The 18,157-nt window shown below is 46.1% G+C and overlaps 1 protein-coding gene across 8 annotated transcripts in view; it reads right to left on the bottom strand.

Moving 5' to 3' along the window:
- grip1 (glutamate receptor interacting protein 1) overlaps positions 1-18,157 on the bottom strand; it is a 451,333-nt gene that overhangs the window by 156,648 nt on the left and 276,528 nt on the right. For all 8 annotated transcript variants that reach the window (XM_045210598.1, XM_045210595.1, XM_045210592.1 and 5 more), the window contains exon 2: positions 14,372-14,452. In XM_045210598.1, coding sequence (XP_045066533.1) covers positions 14,372-14,452 — 81 coding nt within the window. The remainder of the gene's footprint in view (positions 1-14,371; positions 14,453-18,157) is intronic.

Raw genomic sequence — 18,157 nt, forward strand, 5'->3', positions numbered from 1 at the left:
CACAAACCTTTACAAACACTCACACACACACACACCAGCACACACACCCGCACACCCGCACACACACACTCACACACACACACACTCACACACACACTCCATTCCTGCCCAACATCTTGAGGGTATTAGGTACTCTTACTGCTGCTCCTGGCATTTCTCCAGCAGGCGTGTGTGTGTGTGTGTGTGTGTGTGTGTGTGTGTGTGTGTGTGTGTGTGTGTGTGTGTGTGTGTGTGTGTGTGTGTGTGTGTGTGTGTGTGTGTGTGTGTGTGTGTGTGTGTGCGTGCGTGCGTGCGTCTGTGTGTGTGTGTGTGTGTGTCTGTGTGTGTGTGTGTGTGTGTGTGTGTGCGCGTGCGTCGTGTGTGTGTGTGTGTGTGTGTGTGTGTGTGTGTGTGTGTGTGTGTGTGTGTGTGTGTGTGTGTGTGTGTGTGTGTGTGTGTGTGTGTGTGTGTGTGTGTACCCAAGTTAACACATCAGAACCAATCATTTTCAAGCATCGTCGTGTTGGGAATATCACAGAAACTGCGATTATGAAACTATATGAAACTTCAAAGCGATTGTATAATTTGTTTGTTCAGTTGCTAATCGTCTAAATTATTAAAACAGGATATTGCAGTTTCAAGTTGTAAGCATATTCATATTTAGCAAGAAGCCTAGCGGTTAGAGCGCTGGGCCAGTAATCCAAAAGGTCGCTGGTTTGAATCCCCGAGCCGACAAGGTGAAAAATATGTCGATGTGCCCTTGAGCAAGGCACTTAACCCTAATTTGCTCCAGGGGTGCTGTACTACTATGACTGACCCTGTAGAACAACACATTACACTGCACCTATCATACTACTATGGCTGACCCTGTAGAACAACACATTACACTGCACCTATCATACTACTATGGCTGACCCTGTAGAACAACACATTACACTGGACCTATCATACTACTATGGCTGACCCTGTAGAACAACACATTACACTGGACCTATCATACTACTATGGCTGACCCTGTAAAACAACACATTACACTGCACCTATCATACTACTATGGGCCTATGGCTGACCCTGTAGAACAACACATTACACTGCACCTATCATACTACTATGGCTGACCCTGTAGAACAACACATTACACTGGACCTATCATACTACTATGGCTGACCCTGTAAAACAACACATTACACTGCACCTATCATACTACTATGGGCCTATGGCTGACCCTGTAGAACAACACATTACACTGCACCTATCATACTACTATGGCTGACCCTGTAGAACAACACATTACACTGCACCTATCATACTACTATGGCTGACCCTGTAGAACAACACATTACACTGCACCTATCATACTACTATGGCTGACCCTGTAGAACAACACATTACACTGGACCTATCATACTACTATGGCTGACCCTGTAGAACAACACATTACACTGCACCTATCATACTACTATGGCTGACCCTGTAGAACAACACATTACACTGCACCTATCATACTACTATGGCTGACCCTGTAGAACAACACATTACACTGCACCTATCATACTACTATGGCTGACCCTGTAGAACAACACATTGCACTGCACCTATCATACTACTATGGCTGATCCTGTAAAACAACACATTACACTGCACCTATCATACTACTATGGCTGATCCTGTAAAACAACACATTACACTGCACCTATCATACTACTATGGCTGACCCTGTAGAACAACACATTACACTGCACCTATCATACTACTATGGCTGACCCTGTAGAACAACACATTACACTGCACCTATCATACTACTATGGCTGACCCTGTAGAACAACACATTACACTGGACCTATCATACTACTATGGCTGACCCTGTAGAACAACACATTACACTGGACCTATCATACTACTATGTCTGACCCTGTAGAACAACACATTTCACTGCACCTATCATACTACTATGGCTGACCCTGTAGAACAACACATTACACTGCACCTATCATACTACTATGGCTGACCCTGTAGAACAACACATTACACTGGACCTATCATACTACTATGGCTGACCCTGTAGAACAACACATTACACTGCACCTATCATACTACTATGGCTGACCCTGTAGAACAACACATTACACTGGACCTATCATACTACTATGGCTGACCCTGTAGAACAACACATTTCACTGCACCTATCCAGTGTATGTGACAATAAAACAACATCATCATATTCATATTTAGCTGAGGTGAATCTGATACAGTTATTGGCAACAACATCTCTTCCCCCTCAGGAGTCTGAAAACATTCGGCATTGGCCCCTCAGATCCTCAAAAGGTTATACAGCTGCACCATTGAGAGCACTTTGCCTGGCTGGCTGCATCACCGCTTGGTATGGTAACTGCTTGGCATACGAACCGTAAGGCGCTACAGAGGGTAGTGCGTATGGCCCAGTACATCACTGGGGCCGAGCTTCCTGCCATCCAGGACCTCTATACCAGGCGGTGTCAGAGGAAGATCCTAAAAATTGTCAAAAGACTCCAGCCACCCAAATCATAGACTGTTCTCTCTGCTACCGCACGGGAAGCGGTACCGATGGACCAAGTCTGGAACCAACAGGACCCTGAACAGCTTCCACCCCCAAGCCATAAGACTGCAAAACAGATAACCAATAGCTATCCGGACTATCTGCATTGAGTACTAACTATGAAATAGTTAGTTAAATAGTTAAAAATAGAAAACAGGATTTTAGAAAAGTTAGCTAATTTATTAAAATTAAAAACAGAAATACCTTATTTACATAAGTATTCAGAGCCTTTGCTATGAGACTCGAAATTGAGCTCAGGTGCATCCTGTTTCCATTGATCATCCTTGAGATGTTTCTAAAACTTGATTGGAGTTCACCTGTGATAAATTCAATTGATTGGACATGATTTGGAAAGGCACACACCTGTCTAGATAAAGTCCCACAGTTGACAGTGCATGTCAGAGCAAAAACCAAGCCATGAGGTCAAAGGAATTGTCCGTAGAGCTCCGAGACAGGATTGTGTCGAGGCACAGGTCTGGGGAAGGGTACCAACACATTTCTGCAGTATTGAAGGTCCCCAAGAACACAGTGGCCTCCATCATTCTTAAATGGAATAAATGTTGAACCACCAAGACTCTTCCTAGAGCTGGCCACCCGGCCAAACTGAGTAATGGAGGAGAAGGGCCTTGGTCAGGGAGGTGACCAAGAACCCGATGGTCACTCTGACAGAACGCCAGAGTTCCTCTATGGAGATGGGAGAAGCTTCCAGAAGGACAACCATCTGTGCAGCACTCCACCAATTAGGCCTTTATGGTAGAGAGCCCAGACGGAAGCCACTCCTCAGTAAAAGGCACATGATTCTCTGCTCTGATGAAACCAAGATTGAACTCTTTGGCCTGAATGGCAAGCGTCATGTCTGGAGGAAATCTGGCACCATCGCTACAGTGAAGGATGGTGGTGGCAGCATCATGCTGTAGGGATGTTTCTCAGCAGCAGGGACTGGGAGACTAGTCAGGATTGAGGGAAAGATGAACGGAGCAAAGTACAGAGAGATCCTTGATGAAAACCTGCTCCAGAGTGCTCAGGACCTCAGACTGGGGCGAAGGTTCACCTTCCAACAGGACAACGACCCTAAGCACACAGCCAGGACAACGCAGGAGTGGCTTCGGGACAAGTCTCTGAATGTCCTTGAGTAGCCCAGCCAGAGCCCAGAGTTGAACCAGATCGAACAACTCTGGAGAGACCTGAAAATAGCTGTGCAGCGACGCTCCCCATCCAACCTGACAGAGCTTGAGAGGATATGCAGAGAAGAATGGGAGAAACTCCCCAAATACAGGTGTTGCCAAGCTTGTCGCGTCATACCCAAGAAGACTTGAGGCTGTAATCGCTGCCAAAGGTGCTTCAACAAAGTACTGAGTAAAGGGTCTGAATACTTATGTAAATGTGATATTTCAGTTTTGCAAAGACTTCTACAAAACAGTTTTTTATTTGTCATTATGGGGTATTGTGTGTAGATTGATGAGGGGGGGGAAACAATTTAATCCATTTTAGAATAAGGCTGTAACGTAACAAAATGTGGAAAAAGTGAAGGGGTCTGAATACTTTCCGAATGCACTGTATATGAGGAACTGTTCCGCTCAACACAGAATAACCGCATGTGCGCACTCCCTCGGAAATCGTATTTTATTCATCTATGTTTAATTGTATTCCTCTTACTATAAAATAATATAAAATAATGCCATGGGAATAATAAGCAGATCTTGTCTGCTAAATGAACTAGTGTAGCCCACAGCCGTATGGCAGAGCCAGATCAGGGCCTTACATAAGGACGATTGTTCTTCTGAAATAGACTACATTTTCTTCAAATCATAATGTTTCTTTTGACCTGCCTAAAATAAATAATGGATTTATTGTGATGGTGTAGGCTATATTACATGGATTTATTAGACTTTTTAAAATGTAGATGTTCCTAAAGGTCCGCATCAGTGGCTTGTAGGCTATGTGTGGAAGCCAGGAGATGGTAAACGTGTAATGTTAAATAACGGTCAATTAACGGTGAGACCGGCCGATATTTGCATGACAATCACTGCCACAGCCCTAGTTGTGCAAGACATTTTATAGATAAAACAATAAGTAGCATATTGTTTTTAAACGTGTGCATGGTTTCCTTCTCTGACAATACAACAGCTGATTCAAAGGGGGTGTGGCAGATATCAAAACTCTTCCTGGTATGATACACTTGTGCTTCCTCGCCAAAAGGAGGCTATGGAGGAGGGGAGGACTGTCTTCTATTTACCTACTACTGAATGGACACACTGCTCCAACACTCCACCACTTATCTGTTTCCCGGGTCACGGAGGAGAGAGAAGACGGAGGACAGACATTTACCCAAACGAGAAAACCCCAGTGTGTTCTCTCCTCCTCCTCTCTCCTCCTCTGCCCTTTCCTATGTCCTATCCTCCCTTCCTCTCCCTCTCTTCTCTCGTCCCCTCCTATGTTCTATCCTCCCTTCCTCTCCCTCTCTTCTCTCGTCCCCTCCTATGTCCTATCCTCCCTTCCTCTCCCTCTCTTCTCTCGTCCCCTCCTATGTCCTATCCTCCCTTCCTCTCCCTCTCTTCTCTCGTCCCCTCCTATGTTCTATCCTCCCTTCCTCTCCCTCTCTTCTCTTGTCCCCTCCTAGGTCCTATCCTCTCCCTCTCTTCTCTCGTCCCCTCCTATGTTCTATCCTCCCTTCCTCTCCCTCTCTTCTCTTGTCCCCTCCTATGTCCTATCCTCCCTTCCTCTCCCTCTCTTCTCTCGTCCCCTCCTATGTCCTATCCTCCCTTCCTCTCCCTCTCTTCTCTTGTCCCCTCCTATGTCCTATCCTCCCTTCCTCTCCCTCTCTTCTCTCGTCCCCTCCTATGTCCTATCCTCCCTTCCTCTCCCTCTCTTCTCTCGTCCCCTCCTATGTCCTATCCTCCCTTCCTCTCCCTCTCTTCTCTTGTCCCCTCCTATGTCCTATCCTCTCCCTCTCTTCTCTCGTCCCCTCCTATGTCCTATCCTCCCTTCCTCTCCCTCTCTTCTCTCGTACCCTCCTATGTCCTATCCTCTCCCTCTCTTCTCTCGTCCCCTCCTATGTCCTATCCTCCCTTCCTCTCCCTCTCTTCTCTCGTCCCCTCCTATGTCCTATCCTCCCTTCCTCTCCCTCTCTTCTCTCGTACCCTCCTATGTCCTATCCTCTCCCTCTCTTCTCTTGTCCCCTCCTATGTCCTATCCTCCCTTCCTCTCCCTCTCTTCTCTCGTCCCCTCCTATGTCCTATCCTCCCTTCCTCTCCCTCTCTTCTCTCGTCCCCTCCTATGTCCTATCCTCCCTTCCTCTCCCTCTCTTCTCTCGTCCCCTCCTATGTCCTATCCTCCCTTCCTCTCCCTCTCTTCTCTCGTCCCCTCCTATGTCCTATCCTCCCTTCCTCTCCCTCTCTTCTCTCGTCCCCTCCTATGTCCTATCCTCTCCCTCTCTTCTCTCGTCCCCTCCTATGTCCTATCCTCTCCCTCTCTTCTCTCGTCCCCTCCTAGGTCCTATCCTCTCCCTCTCTTCTCTCGTCCCCTCCTATGTCCTATCCTCCCTTCCTCTCCCTCTCTTCTCTCATCCCCTCCTAGGTCATATCCTCCCTTCCTATCCCTCTCTTCTCTCGTCCCCTCCTAGGTCCTATCCTCTCCCTCTCTTCTCTTGTCCCCTCCTATGTCCTATCCTCCCTTCCTCTCCCTCTCTTCTCTCGTCCCCTCCTAGGTCCTATCCTCTCCCTCTTCTCTCGTACCCTCCTATGTCCTATCGTCTCCTCTCTGCCCGTTCCTGTCCTGTGTGATAGTAGAGTGGAGCTTCAGGAGAGTGAGACAGGGGGACTGAGTCAGACAAAATGGCCTTCTACTACGCAGTAATTTCCTTAGGGAGCAGGACTGACAGGTGGTCCTGAGGAGAACAGCACGCAGCAGGAATACTGTACAGGACACTTTAAAACCACACAATGAAGTGACACCAAGGAATAGAGGATATTAACCCTTATCCTTTACCTTTAACTCTCTGTCTACTGTTTAGTTAGGTGATAATGGCCTGAGAAGCCGCTGGTTGGAAGATACAGTATATTGGCACATCGAGGGCCGGCAAACTGTGCCAATATATTATCCTCCAAACACCGGCTTCCAGGGCATTGTCTTATACACTGAGTTAGCAAGATATTCAAATAATGATTGACATATTTTCATTAAAAACTTTCTTTTATTCATACTATTTCATCCTTCCCGAGTGGCGCAGCGGTCTAAGGCACTGCATCTCCGTCACTACAAACCCTGGTTAGATTCCAGGCTGTATCACAATCCGGCCGTGATTGGGAGTCCCCTAGGGCGGCACAGAATTGGCCCAGCGTCGTCCGGGTTTGGCCGGGGTAGGCCGTCATTGTAAAATACGAATTTGTTCTTAACTGACTTGTCTAGTTAAATAAAGGTTAAATAAATAAAATAAAAAATACAGTCCTGACACAAAATCTAGGGTTGCTAACCATGCCAGCTGGTCATTCCTTCTATCTACAAACCACTGAGGATGGAACATTACAACATGGTTTCTACACTACAAACCACTGGCCTCAGATCTATCAAAAGTACTGCACAGGGTGCCATTTGAGATGCAGTCCAGGTCCAAGCTAGTTGCTGCCAAACAGCCTGTCCTGTCAGTGTCCATAGCCCACTAAGCATATCATTGAAAGAGACCAGGCCTTTCTACCCCTTTAATTAAATGTTTAACTTAGACATTTGCATATTGATGAGAATGCCAAGGGGTCTTCAGGATGGAGAGGAGTTTGGTTGGGGTGGTCGTGGGGAGGCGGGGTCTCCGTGGGGAGGCGGGGTCTCCGTGCACAGCTAAAGTAATTCCCCTGCTAGCGGAGTGCGGCTAATCGGAAGCGCTAGCTAGCTGTCTGGCAGAGTTGTGATGGGGACAGGAAGGAGTGTGTGTGTGTGTGTTATGTGTGTGTGTGTGTGTGTGTGTGTGTGTGTGTGTGTGTGTATGCGTGTGTGCAATGGGGACAGACAGGAAGGAAGAGAGGGGACCTGGGGCTTCGGTTCCCCTTTTGAAGATTCGCCTGCTCTGCCTGATAATCTGCAAAGAACCAAATCAGCCCAGTTTACAACAGGATAGAGTTGATATATAAGGTGACCAGTGAGAAATCAGCCATAGAGATAAGGACGCCACTGCTCCTGATAAGGTCATCTCGGAGACAGGCTACTGATATGTCACAGACCTTTTCTAACTATTCTTAACTTCTATGGCTGCCTTAACTTAGAGCCCACCACACCCTACTGTAGAATGTTCCTGTCTCTAAGAGATACGGGGATATATCTACACCTTCAGGTAAACATGTGTACCAGAGGGGATGAATGGTTTCTGGGTCTAACAGAGATGTGACTACTGCTTTCTGCTGCTCTCTCCTCTGTTATCTCTCCTCTGTTATCTCTCCTCTGTTCTCTCTCCTCTGTTCTCTCTCCTCTGTTCTCTCTCCTCTGTTCTCTCTCCTCTGTTCTCTCTCCTCTGTTCTCTCTCTTCTGTTCTCTCTCCTCTGTTCTCTCTCCTCTGTTCTCTCTCCTCTGTTCTCTCTCTTCTGTTCTCTCTCCTCTGTTCTCTCTCCTCTGTTCTCTCTCTTCTGTTCTCTCTCTTCTGTTCTCTCTCTTCTGTTCTCTCTCCTCTGTTCTCTCTCTTCTGTTCTCTCTCTTCTGTTATCTCTCCTCTGTTCTCTCTCTTCTGTTCTCTCTCCTCTGTTCTCTCTCCTCTGTTATCTCTCCTCTGTTCTCTGTTCTCTCTCCTCTGTTCTCTCTCTTCTGTTCTCTCTCTTCTGTTCTCTCTCTTCTGTTCTCTCTCCTCTGTTATCTCTCTTCTGTTCTCTCTCCTCTGTTCTCTCTCCTCTGTTCTCTCTCTTCTCCAGGATCTGACATCTGACTGGGTTTACCGCCCACCTCAGAGTGTGGGAACTGGCAACACAGATCCTAAAAAGTCCTCACCTGCATCCCAAATGGCACCCTATTCCCTACAGTGCACTACATGGGCCCTGGTCAAAAGTAGAGCACTATATAGGGGATAGGGCGCAATTTGTGACACATACCTCCTGTCTCTCCAACTTCTCCACCTGTCTCACACCTCTCCCACATCTCCCACAGCACCAGAGGGATAGATAGACAGGTAGGTAGTCACCAGAGGGATAGATAGACAGGTAGGTAGTCACCAGAGGGACAGATAGACAGGTAGGTAGTCACCAGAGGGACAGATAGACAGGTAGTTAGTCACCAGAGGGACAGATAGACAGGTAGTTAGTCACCAGAGGGACAGATAGACAGGTAGGTAGTCACCAGAGGGACAGATAGACAGGTAGGTAGTCACCAGAGGGACAGATAGACAGGTAGGTAGTCACCAGAGGGACAGATAGACAGGTAGGTAGTCACCAGAGGGATAGATAGACAGGTAGGTAGTCACCAGAGGGACAGATAGACAGGTAGGTAGTCACCAGAGGGACAGATAGACAGGTAGGTAGTCACCAGAGGGACAGATAGACAGGTAGTTAGTCACCAGAGGGACAGATAGACAGGTAGTTAGTCACCAGAGGGACATATAGACAGGTAGGTAGTCACCAGAGGGACAGATAGACAGGTAGGTAGTCACCAGAGGGACAGATAGACAGGTAGGTAGTCACCAGAGGGACAGATAGACAGGTAGGTAGTCACCAGAGGGACAGATAGACAGGTAGGTAGTCACCAGAGGGACAGATAGACAGGTAGGTAGTCACCAGAGGGATAGATAGACAGGTAGGTAGTCACCAGAGGGACAGATAGACAGGTAGGTAGTCACCAGAGGGACAGATAGACAGGTAGGTAGTCACCAGAGGGATAGATAGACAGGTAGGTAGTCACCAGAGGGACAGATAGACAGGTAGGTAGTCAGAACACACATCTTTCTCTCTTTCTTTAATTATTTATTTCACTATCACCCTTGATCTCTCACAATCTCTCTCTCTCTCTCTCCCTTCATCTCACTGTGTGTGGGAGAGGAGAGGATGAAGTCATCTGTGCGACCATATATATTTGATTCAACATGTGTTTCTAAAATTCAAGACACACTTGCAGAATGCATTAAGCCTCTTAGGAGAAAGCGAGAGAAGGGGGAAAAGGAGTGCTTCAGAGTTGGCCGTGCACTTACTGCACCAGAACTATGTTTAATGCACGTAGTCTTTGATAACTTCAATCTATCATCTCATAAATAGCTCCCGGATGCTCATAGTCTCTCTGAGTTATCATTTCCTATAACACTGGTTTCATCAAAACAAATAAAACAGGAACTAGCTATAAACACATGCACCATAACTCTAACCCGATAAGTAAATAACATTTATATAACCGGTCAAATTAAATCAATAAATACCAAAGATGATACAGTTCCCTGAACCAACCGAGGGTATTCATACAGTTCCCTGAACCAACGGAGGGTATTCATATAGTTCCCTGCACCAACAGATGGTATTCATACAGTTCCCTGAACCAACAGAGGGTATTCATATAGTTCCCTGAACCAACGGAGGGTATTCATATAGTTCCGTGAACGAACAGAGGGTATTCATATAGTTCCGTGAACCAACAGAGGGTATTCATACAGTTTCCTGAACCAACAGAGGGTATTCATATAGTTCCCTGAACCAACAGAGGGTATTCATATAGTTCCCTGAACCAACGGAGGGTATTCATACAGTTCCGTGAACCAACGGAGGGTATTCATACAGTTCCCTGAACCAACAGAGGGTATTCATATAGTTCCCTGAACCAACAGAGGGTATTCATATAGTTCCCTGAACCAACAGAGGGTATTCATATAGTTCCCTGAACCAACGGATGGTATTCATACAGTTCTGTGAACCAACAGAGGGTATTCATACAGTTCCCTGAACCAACAGAGGGTATTCATATAGTTCCCTGAACCAACAGAGGGTATTCATACAGTTCCGTGAACCAACGGATGGTATTCATATAGTTCCCTGAACCAACAGATGGTATTCATATAGTTCCCTGAACCAACAGAGGGTATTCATATAGTTCCCTGAACCAACAGAGGGTATTCATACAGTTCCGTGAACCAACGGATGGTATTCATATAGTTCCCTGAACCAACAGAGGGTATTCATATAGTTCCCTGAACCAACGGAGGGTATTCATACAGTTCCGTGAACCAACGGAGGGTATTCATACAGTTCCCTGAACCAACAGAGGGTATTCATATAGTTCCCTGAACCAACAGAGGGTATTCATATAGTTCCCTGAACCAACAGAGGGTATTCATATAGTTCCCTGAACCAACAGAGGGTATTCATACAGTTCTGTGAACCAACAGAGGGTATTCATACAGTTCCCTGAACCAACAGAGGGTATTCATACAGTTCCCTGAACCAACAGAGGGTATTCATATAGTTCCGTGAACCAACGGATGGTATTCATACAGTTCTGTGAACCAACGGAGGGTATTCATACAGTTCCCTGAACCAACAGAGGGTATTCATACAGTTCTGTGAACCAACGGAGGGTATTCATATAGTTCCCTGAACCAACGGAGGGTATTCATACAGTTCCCTGAACCAATGGAGGGTATTCATACAGTTCTGTGAACCAACGGAGGGTATTCATATAGTTCCCTGAACCAACAGAGGGGATTCAATCATGTTTAAAAGGTTGTGTTTTGAAGGGACTGACCGCTGGCTAAAACAAAGTCATGTTTGTAACTAGCTATTATTAAATACAGAATCTATAATAACATTACAATATATCACCATGGATTAGCTCTGATGAAAATGATAATCTCTCTCCGACTAAAGCATTTTCCGTCGTGGGGGTCGGGCAGGGGGCTCCAATGCTACCATGAAGGCAAGAGGTGTCTGTTGTGGGGGTCGGGCAGGGGGCTCCAATGCTACCATGAAGACAAGAGGTGTCTGTTGTGGGGGGTCGGGCAGGGGGCTCCAATGCTACCATGAAGACAAGAGGTGTCTGTTGTGGGGGTCGGGCAGGGGGCTCCAATGCTACCATGAAGACAAGAGGTGTCTGTTGTGGGGGTCGGGCAGGGGGCTCCAATGCTACCATGAAGACAAGAGGTGTCTGTTGTGGGGGTCGGGCAGGGGGCTCCAATGCTACCATGAAGACAAGAGATGTCTGTTGTGGGGGTCGGGCAGGGGGCTCCAATGCTACCATGAAGACAAGAGGTGTCTGTTGTGGGGGGGTCGGGCAGGGGGCTCCAATGCTACCATGAAGACAAGAGGTGTCTGTTGTGGGGGTCGGGCAGGGGGCTCCAATGCTACCATGAAGACAAGAGGTGTCTGTTGTGGGGGTCGGGCAGGGGGCTCCAATGCTACCATGGTTATTCATCAGTGTATAACATTTGGGTAATACTGTTGTTATAGTCACATTCCCTCTCGCTGCCTCTCACTATATCACGTTCTCTCACACACACACACACACACACACACACACACACACACACACACACACACACACACACACACACACACACACACACACACACACACACACACATTTTGTTCTTCTATCCTCCTACTTTCTCTAACCCCTAACCCTAAACTAACCTTTACCCTAACCCTAAACCTAACCTTTACCCTATCCCTAACTGTAACCCTAACCCTAAACCTAACCCCTAAGCCTAACCCCTAAGTTTACTATCTACTTCACTTGCTTTGGCAATGTTAACACACGTTTCCCATGCCAATAAAGCCCTTAAATTGAATTGAAATTTCATTGAATTGAGACAGAGAGACAGAGAGAGAGAGAGAGAGAGAGAGAGAGAGAAGCCCTTAAATTGAATTGAAATTGAATTGAATTGAGACAGAGAGAGAGAGAGAGAGAGAGAGAGAGAGAGAGAGAGAGAGAGAGAGAGAGAGAGAGAGAGAGAGAGAGAGAGAGAGAGAGAGAGAGAGAGAGAGAGAGAGAGAGAGAGAGAGACAGAGAGAGAGAGAGAGAGAGAGACAGAGAGAGAGAGAGAGAGAGAGAGAGAGAGAGAGAGAGAGAGAGAGAGAGAGAGAGAGAGAGACAGAGAGACAGAGAGACAGAGAGAGAGAGAGACTTCTGAGTGTAATGTTTACTGTTCATATTTATTGTTTATTTCACTTTTGTTTACTATCTACTTCCCTTGCTTTGGCAATGTTAACACACGTTTCCCATGCCAATAAAGCCCTTAAATTGAAATTGAAATTGAATTGAGAGAGAGAGACAGAGAGACAGAGAGACAGAGAGAGAGAGAGAGAGAGAGAGAGAGAGAGAGAGAGAGAGAGAGAGAGAGAGAGAGAGAGAGAGAGAGAGAGAGAGAGAGAGAGAGACAGAGAGAGAGAGAGAGAGAGAGACAGAGAGAGAGAGAGAGAGAGAGAGAGAGAGAGAGAGAGAGAGAGGGAGGGAGGAGAGAGAGAGAGAGAGACAGAGAGAGAGAGAGAGAGAGAGAGAGAGAGAGACAGAGAGAGACAGAGAGAGAGAGAGAGAGAGAGGGAGAGAGAGAGATAGATAGAGAGAGAGAGAGAGAGAGAGAGAGAGAGAGAGAGAGAGAGAGAGAGAGAGAGAGAGAGAGAGAGAGGGAGGGAGGGGAGAGAGAGAGAGACAGAGAGAGAGAGAGAGAGAGAGAGAGAGAGAGAGAGACAGAGAGAGAGACAGAGAGAGAGACAGAGAGAGAGAGAGAGAGAGAGAGAGAGAGAGCTCTTGGTGCTATAGTGATCAGACTGACCTCAGAACTGATGAATTCAGAAGATGATTATGATGCTCTTAGTGCCTCCAGACGAAAGATTACTGACAGGGACTGGCAAAAAAAAAAACATAGTCGCTACCTCCCTCTTTAAAAGGAAAATAATCGCTATCTTTTCAAACAGATCCAAACCTCTCTATCTGTCACCCTGTCTGACACCATCTCTCTCACTATCTCTATCTCTCTCTATCTTTCTCTCTCTCTCTCTCTCTCTCTCTCTCGTTCCCTTAGACAGATCCAAACATCTATATCCATCCACCAGTCTGTCCCTGACTACTAAACTCTCTCTCTGAAGCCAATGAGGACTGTGTGTGTAGCAGCGTGGCTCAGAATGGGAAGTGATGGAGATCCCCTTTATCTCACTCCAGAGCCTGGCGTTGTTGTTGTTGTTGTTGTTGTTGTTGACAGAGCAGCTTGTTAATAGCTCGCCGACGAGGCCAGGAGAGGCAACACATGCCCAGTAATCTGTCGCTCAGAGAGTTGGCTCCCAGCGATACAACACATTCTAATAGAGCTCACTGAGTCCATGTGATACAACACATTCTAATAGAGCTCACTGAGTCCATGTGATACAACACATTCTAACAGAGCTCACTGAGTCCGTGTAAATGTGTTCATCAGATTCTGATCAAGACATTTAGCGCATGTTCGCAAAGGTTTTCTTAGCCATGAACACAACTATTGTTGAAGCACAGGCCATTTCTTTCAGAGGCAAAGAGAGACATGTAATGGTGTGAAGGGACAGAGGGACAGGGGAGGTAAGGACGGGTGAGGTAAGGACGGGTGAGGTAAGGACGGGTGAGGTAAGGACGGGTGAGGTAAGGACGGGTGAGGTAAGGACGGGTGAGGATCCCAACATATTGAATGATGCATGTTACTGCTTAGTGTGCCCTAGGAAAGGACTGGTGAGGGGAGGGACTAATCTAGCTCAGTAGGAGGTATGGGTTAGGCAGTAGGTGGTAGGTATTATGTTAGTAGCGTCTAATCAGGTAAGGCTGATGGGTCGATCAGGCTAGGGTCAATCAGGTTAGGGTTGATAGGTGAGAGGTTAAAGGTCAAGGTCAGAGGTGATGTATCCTTACCTGGGATACTCTGCCTCCTGATGGCCAGCGCTCCATCCGGTGGCCTGGAGGGGTTGGAGTGCTTTGTGTATGGCCCCTCATCTGGAGGAGAACAAGGACGGGAAAGCAACTGTCAGCTACTGAGTTGAGATAGATACTGTAGCACTCCCAAACACACAGCCAACAACCCTCTCACCACCAGGACCAAGGAGACTGCTGCCAATCACAACCACACAGCCAACAACCCTCTCACCACCAGGACCAAGGAGACTGCTGCCAATCCCAACCACACAGCCAACAATCCTCTCACCACCAGGACCAAGGAGACTGCTACCAATCACAACCACACAGCCAACAACCCTCTCACCACCAGGACCGAGGAGACTGCTGCCAATCACAACCACACAGACAACAACCCTCTCACCACCAGGACCGAGGAGACTGCTGCCAATCCCAAACACACAGCCAACAACCCTCTCACCACCAGGACCGAGGAGACTGCTGCCAATCACAATTACACAGCCAACAACCCTCTCACCAGGACCAAAGAGGCTGCTACCAATCACAACCACACAGCCAACAACCCTCTCACCACCAGGACCGAGGAGACTGCTGCCAATCACAATTACACAGCCAACAACCCTCTCACCAGGACCGAGGAGACTGCTGCCAATCACAACCACTGATTGGACTCAAACAAGACATCTAGAGGAGTACAACAAGGAAGGGAAACCAAGCATCAGCTATGGAGACTCACAAACACAGTGTCCCTTCAGACACACATCCAACACCACATCAGTCCTGGGACAGCACTCATTACATTTACATTTTAGTCATTTAGCAGACGCTCTTATCCAGAGCCACTTACAGTTAGTGAATGCATACATTATTTTCATTATTTTTTCATACTGGCCCCCCGTGGGAATCGAACCCACAACCCTGGCGTTGCAAACACCATCTACCAACTGAGCTACATCCCTGCCGGCCATTCCCTCCCCTACCCTGGACCAATTGGGCGCCGCCCCATGGGTCTCGCGGTCGCGACCGGCTACGATAGAGCCTGGATTCGAACCATGATCTCTAGTGGCACAGCTAGCACTGCGGTGCAGTGCCTTAGACCACTGCCCAACTCGGGAGAGGAGAATGAATGAAGAGTGCACCGCTCCGGCCTTGAGCTCCACTACCGTCACAGTTCTCATAATGTTCTGAGATAACACCACATACTGAGACTAAATTAGTGTTCTTTTAAAAGAAAATGACTGAAATGAGTATAATAATAATAATAATATGCGGTCGTCTACCGCAATAGCCCATCCGTGGCAAGGACCGACGAGTTGTGCGTTCCGAGATGCCGTTCTGCACACCACTGTTGTACTGCGCCGTTATGTGTTTGTGGCCCGCCTGTTAGCTTGCACCATTCTTGCCATTCTCCTTCGACCTCTCATCAACAAGCTGTTTTCACCCACAGGACTGTCGCTGACTGGATGTTTTTTGTTTGTCGCACCATTCTCGGTAAACCCTAGACACTGTCGTTTGTAAAAAGCCCAGGAGGCCGGCCATTTCTGAGATACTGGAACCGGTGTGTCTGACACCGAGGATCATACCACGCTCAAAGTCGCTTAGGTTTCTCGTTTTGCCCATTCTAACGTTCAATCGTACAGTAACTGAATGCCTCGATGCCTGCTTTCTATAGCAAGCCACGGCCACTTGACTCACTGTCTGAAGGAGAGATCAATTTTCATGAATGGGTTGGTGTACCTAATAAACTGGCCGGTGAGTGTATATATATACACTACCGGTCAAAAGTTTTAGAACACTTACTCATTCAAGGGTTTTTCTTTAGTTTTACTATTTTCTACATTGTAGAATAATAGTGAAGACATCAAAACTATGAAATAACACATATGGAATCATGTAGTAACCAAAAAAGTGTTAAACAAATCAAACTATATTTTATATTTGAGATTCTTAAAATTGCCAGCCTTTGCCTTGATGACAGTTTTGCACACTCTTGAAATGTATATATATACACTTGAAATGTATATATATATATATATATATATATATATATATATATATATATATATATATATATATATACACTACCATTCAAAAGTTTGGGGTCACTTAGAAATGTACTTGTTTTCTTCATTAAAATAACATCAAATTGATCAGAAATACAGTGTAGACATTGTTAATGTTGTAAATGGCTATTGTAGCTGGAAACTGCTGATTTTTTATGGAATATCTACATAGGCGTACAGAGGCCTATTATCAGCAACCATCAGTCCTGTGTTCCAATGGCACGTTGTGTTTGCTAATCCAAGTTTATTATTTTAAAAGGCTAATTGATCATTAGAAAACCCTTTTGCAATTATGTTAGCACAGCTGAAAACTGTTGTGCTGATTAAAGCAGCAATAAAACGGACCTTCTTGAGACTAGTTGAGTATCTGGCGCATCAGCAATTGTGGGTTCGATTACAGGATCAAAATGGCCCAGTGTCGTCTGGGTTTGGCCGGTGTAGGCCATCATTGTAAATAAGATTTTTTTCTTAACTGACTTGCCTGGTTAAATAAAGGTAAAATAAAAAAATAAATAGAATCCTTAAAGAGATGGGTGGGGCTAAGGCTTAAGAGGGTGTGAACGATGCTGAATGGGTGTAGACAAGGAAGAGCTCTCTAGTAGGTGTACCAAAATATTCAAGGGCCATTTTCTCAAAAGTGGGGTTACAAGTTGATCAACTTTCAAAGCAGAATTACTTTCCCATTGTTCCTCAACTGTAGTGTATGATATACAATTTTCTAGATCTGAGTCTCTACTTTTATCCAATGTAAAAAACACAATTTCAAATTTTGCTACATAAGACCGAATCGAGGCGGTATATATACAGTGCATTCTGAGAGTTTTCAGACCCCTTCACTTTTTCTACATTTTGTTATGTTACGGCCTTAATCTAAAATTGATTAAATACATGTTTTTCCTCATCAATCTACACACAATACCCCAAAAGACATAGCGAAAACATTTTTTTTGTGTGTGCAATTTTTATAAAAAATTAAAAACTATGACTCTCCAAATTGAGCTTAGGTGCATCCTGTTTCCATTGATCATCCTTGAGATGTTTCTTCAACTTGATTGGAGTCCACCTGGGGTAAATTCAATTGATTGGACATGATTTGGAAAGGCACACACCTGTCTATATAAGGTCCCACAGTTAACAGGGTATTTCAGAGCAAAAACCAAGCCATGAGGTTGAAGGAATTGTCCATTGAGCTCCGAGACAGGATTGTGTCTAGGCACAGATCTTGGGAAGTGTACCAAAAAATCTCTGCAGCATTGAAGGTCCCCAAGAACACAGTGGCCTCTATCATTCTTAAATGGAAGAAGTTTGGAACCACCAAGACTCTTCCTAGAGCTGGCCGCCCGGCCAAACTGAGCAATCGGGGGAGAAGGGCCTTGGTCAGGGAGGTGACCAAGAACCCGATGGTCACTCTGACAGAGCTCCAGAGTTCCAATGTGGAGATGGGAGAACCTTCCAGAAGGACAACTATCTGTGCAGCACTCCACCAATCAGGCACGGCACTTATAAACAGACGGAAGCCACTCCTCAGTAAAAGGCACATGACAGCCCACTTGGAGTTTGCCAAAAGGCACCTAAAGGACTCTCAGACCATGAGAAACAAGATTCTCTGGTCTGATGAAACCAAGATTGAACTCTTTGGCCTGAATGCCAAGCGTCACAGTTGAGTTTTGCAGAATACTTATGTAAATAAGGTATTTCCGTTTTATTTTATTTTATACATTTG

This window comes from Coregonus clupeaformis, chromosome 4 (genome assembly GCF_020615455.1).
Source record: "Coregonus clupeaformis isolate EN_2021a chromosome 4, ASM2061545v1, whole genome shotgun sequence".
Classification (NCBI taxonomy): domain Eukaryota; kingdom Metazoa; phylum Chordata; class Actinopteri; order Salmoniformes; family Salmonidae; genus Coregonus; species Coregonus clupeaformis.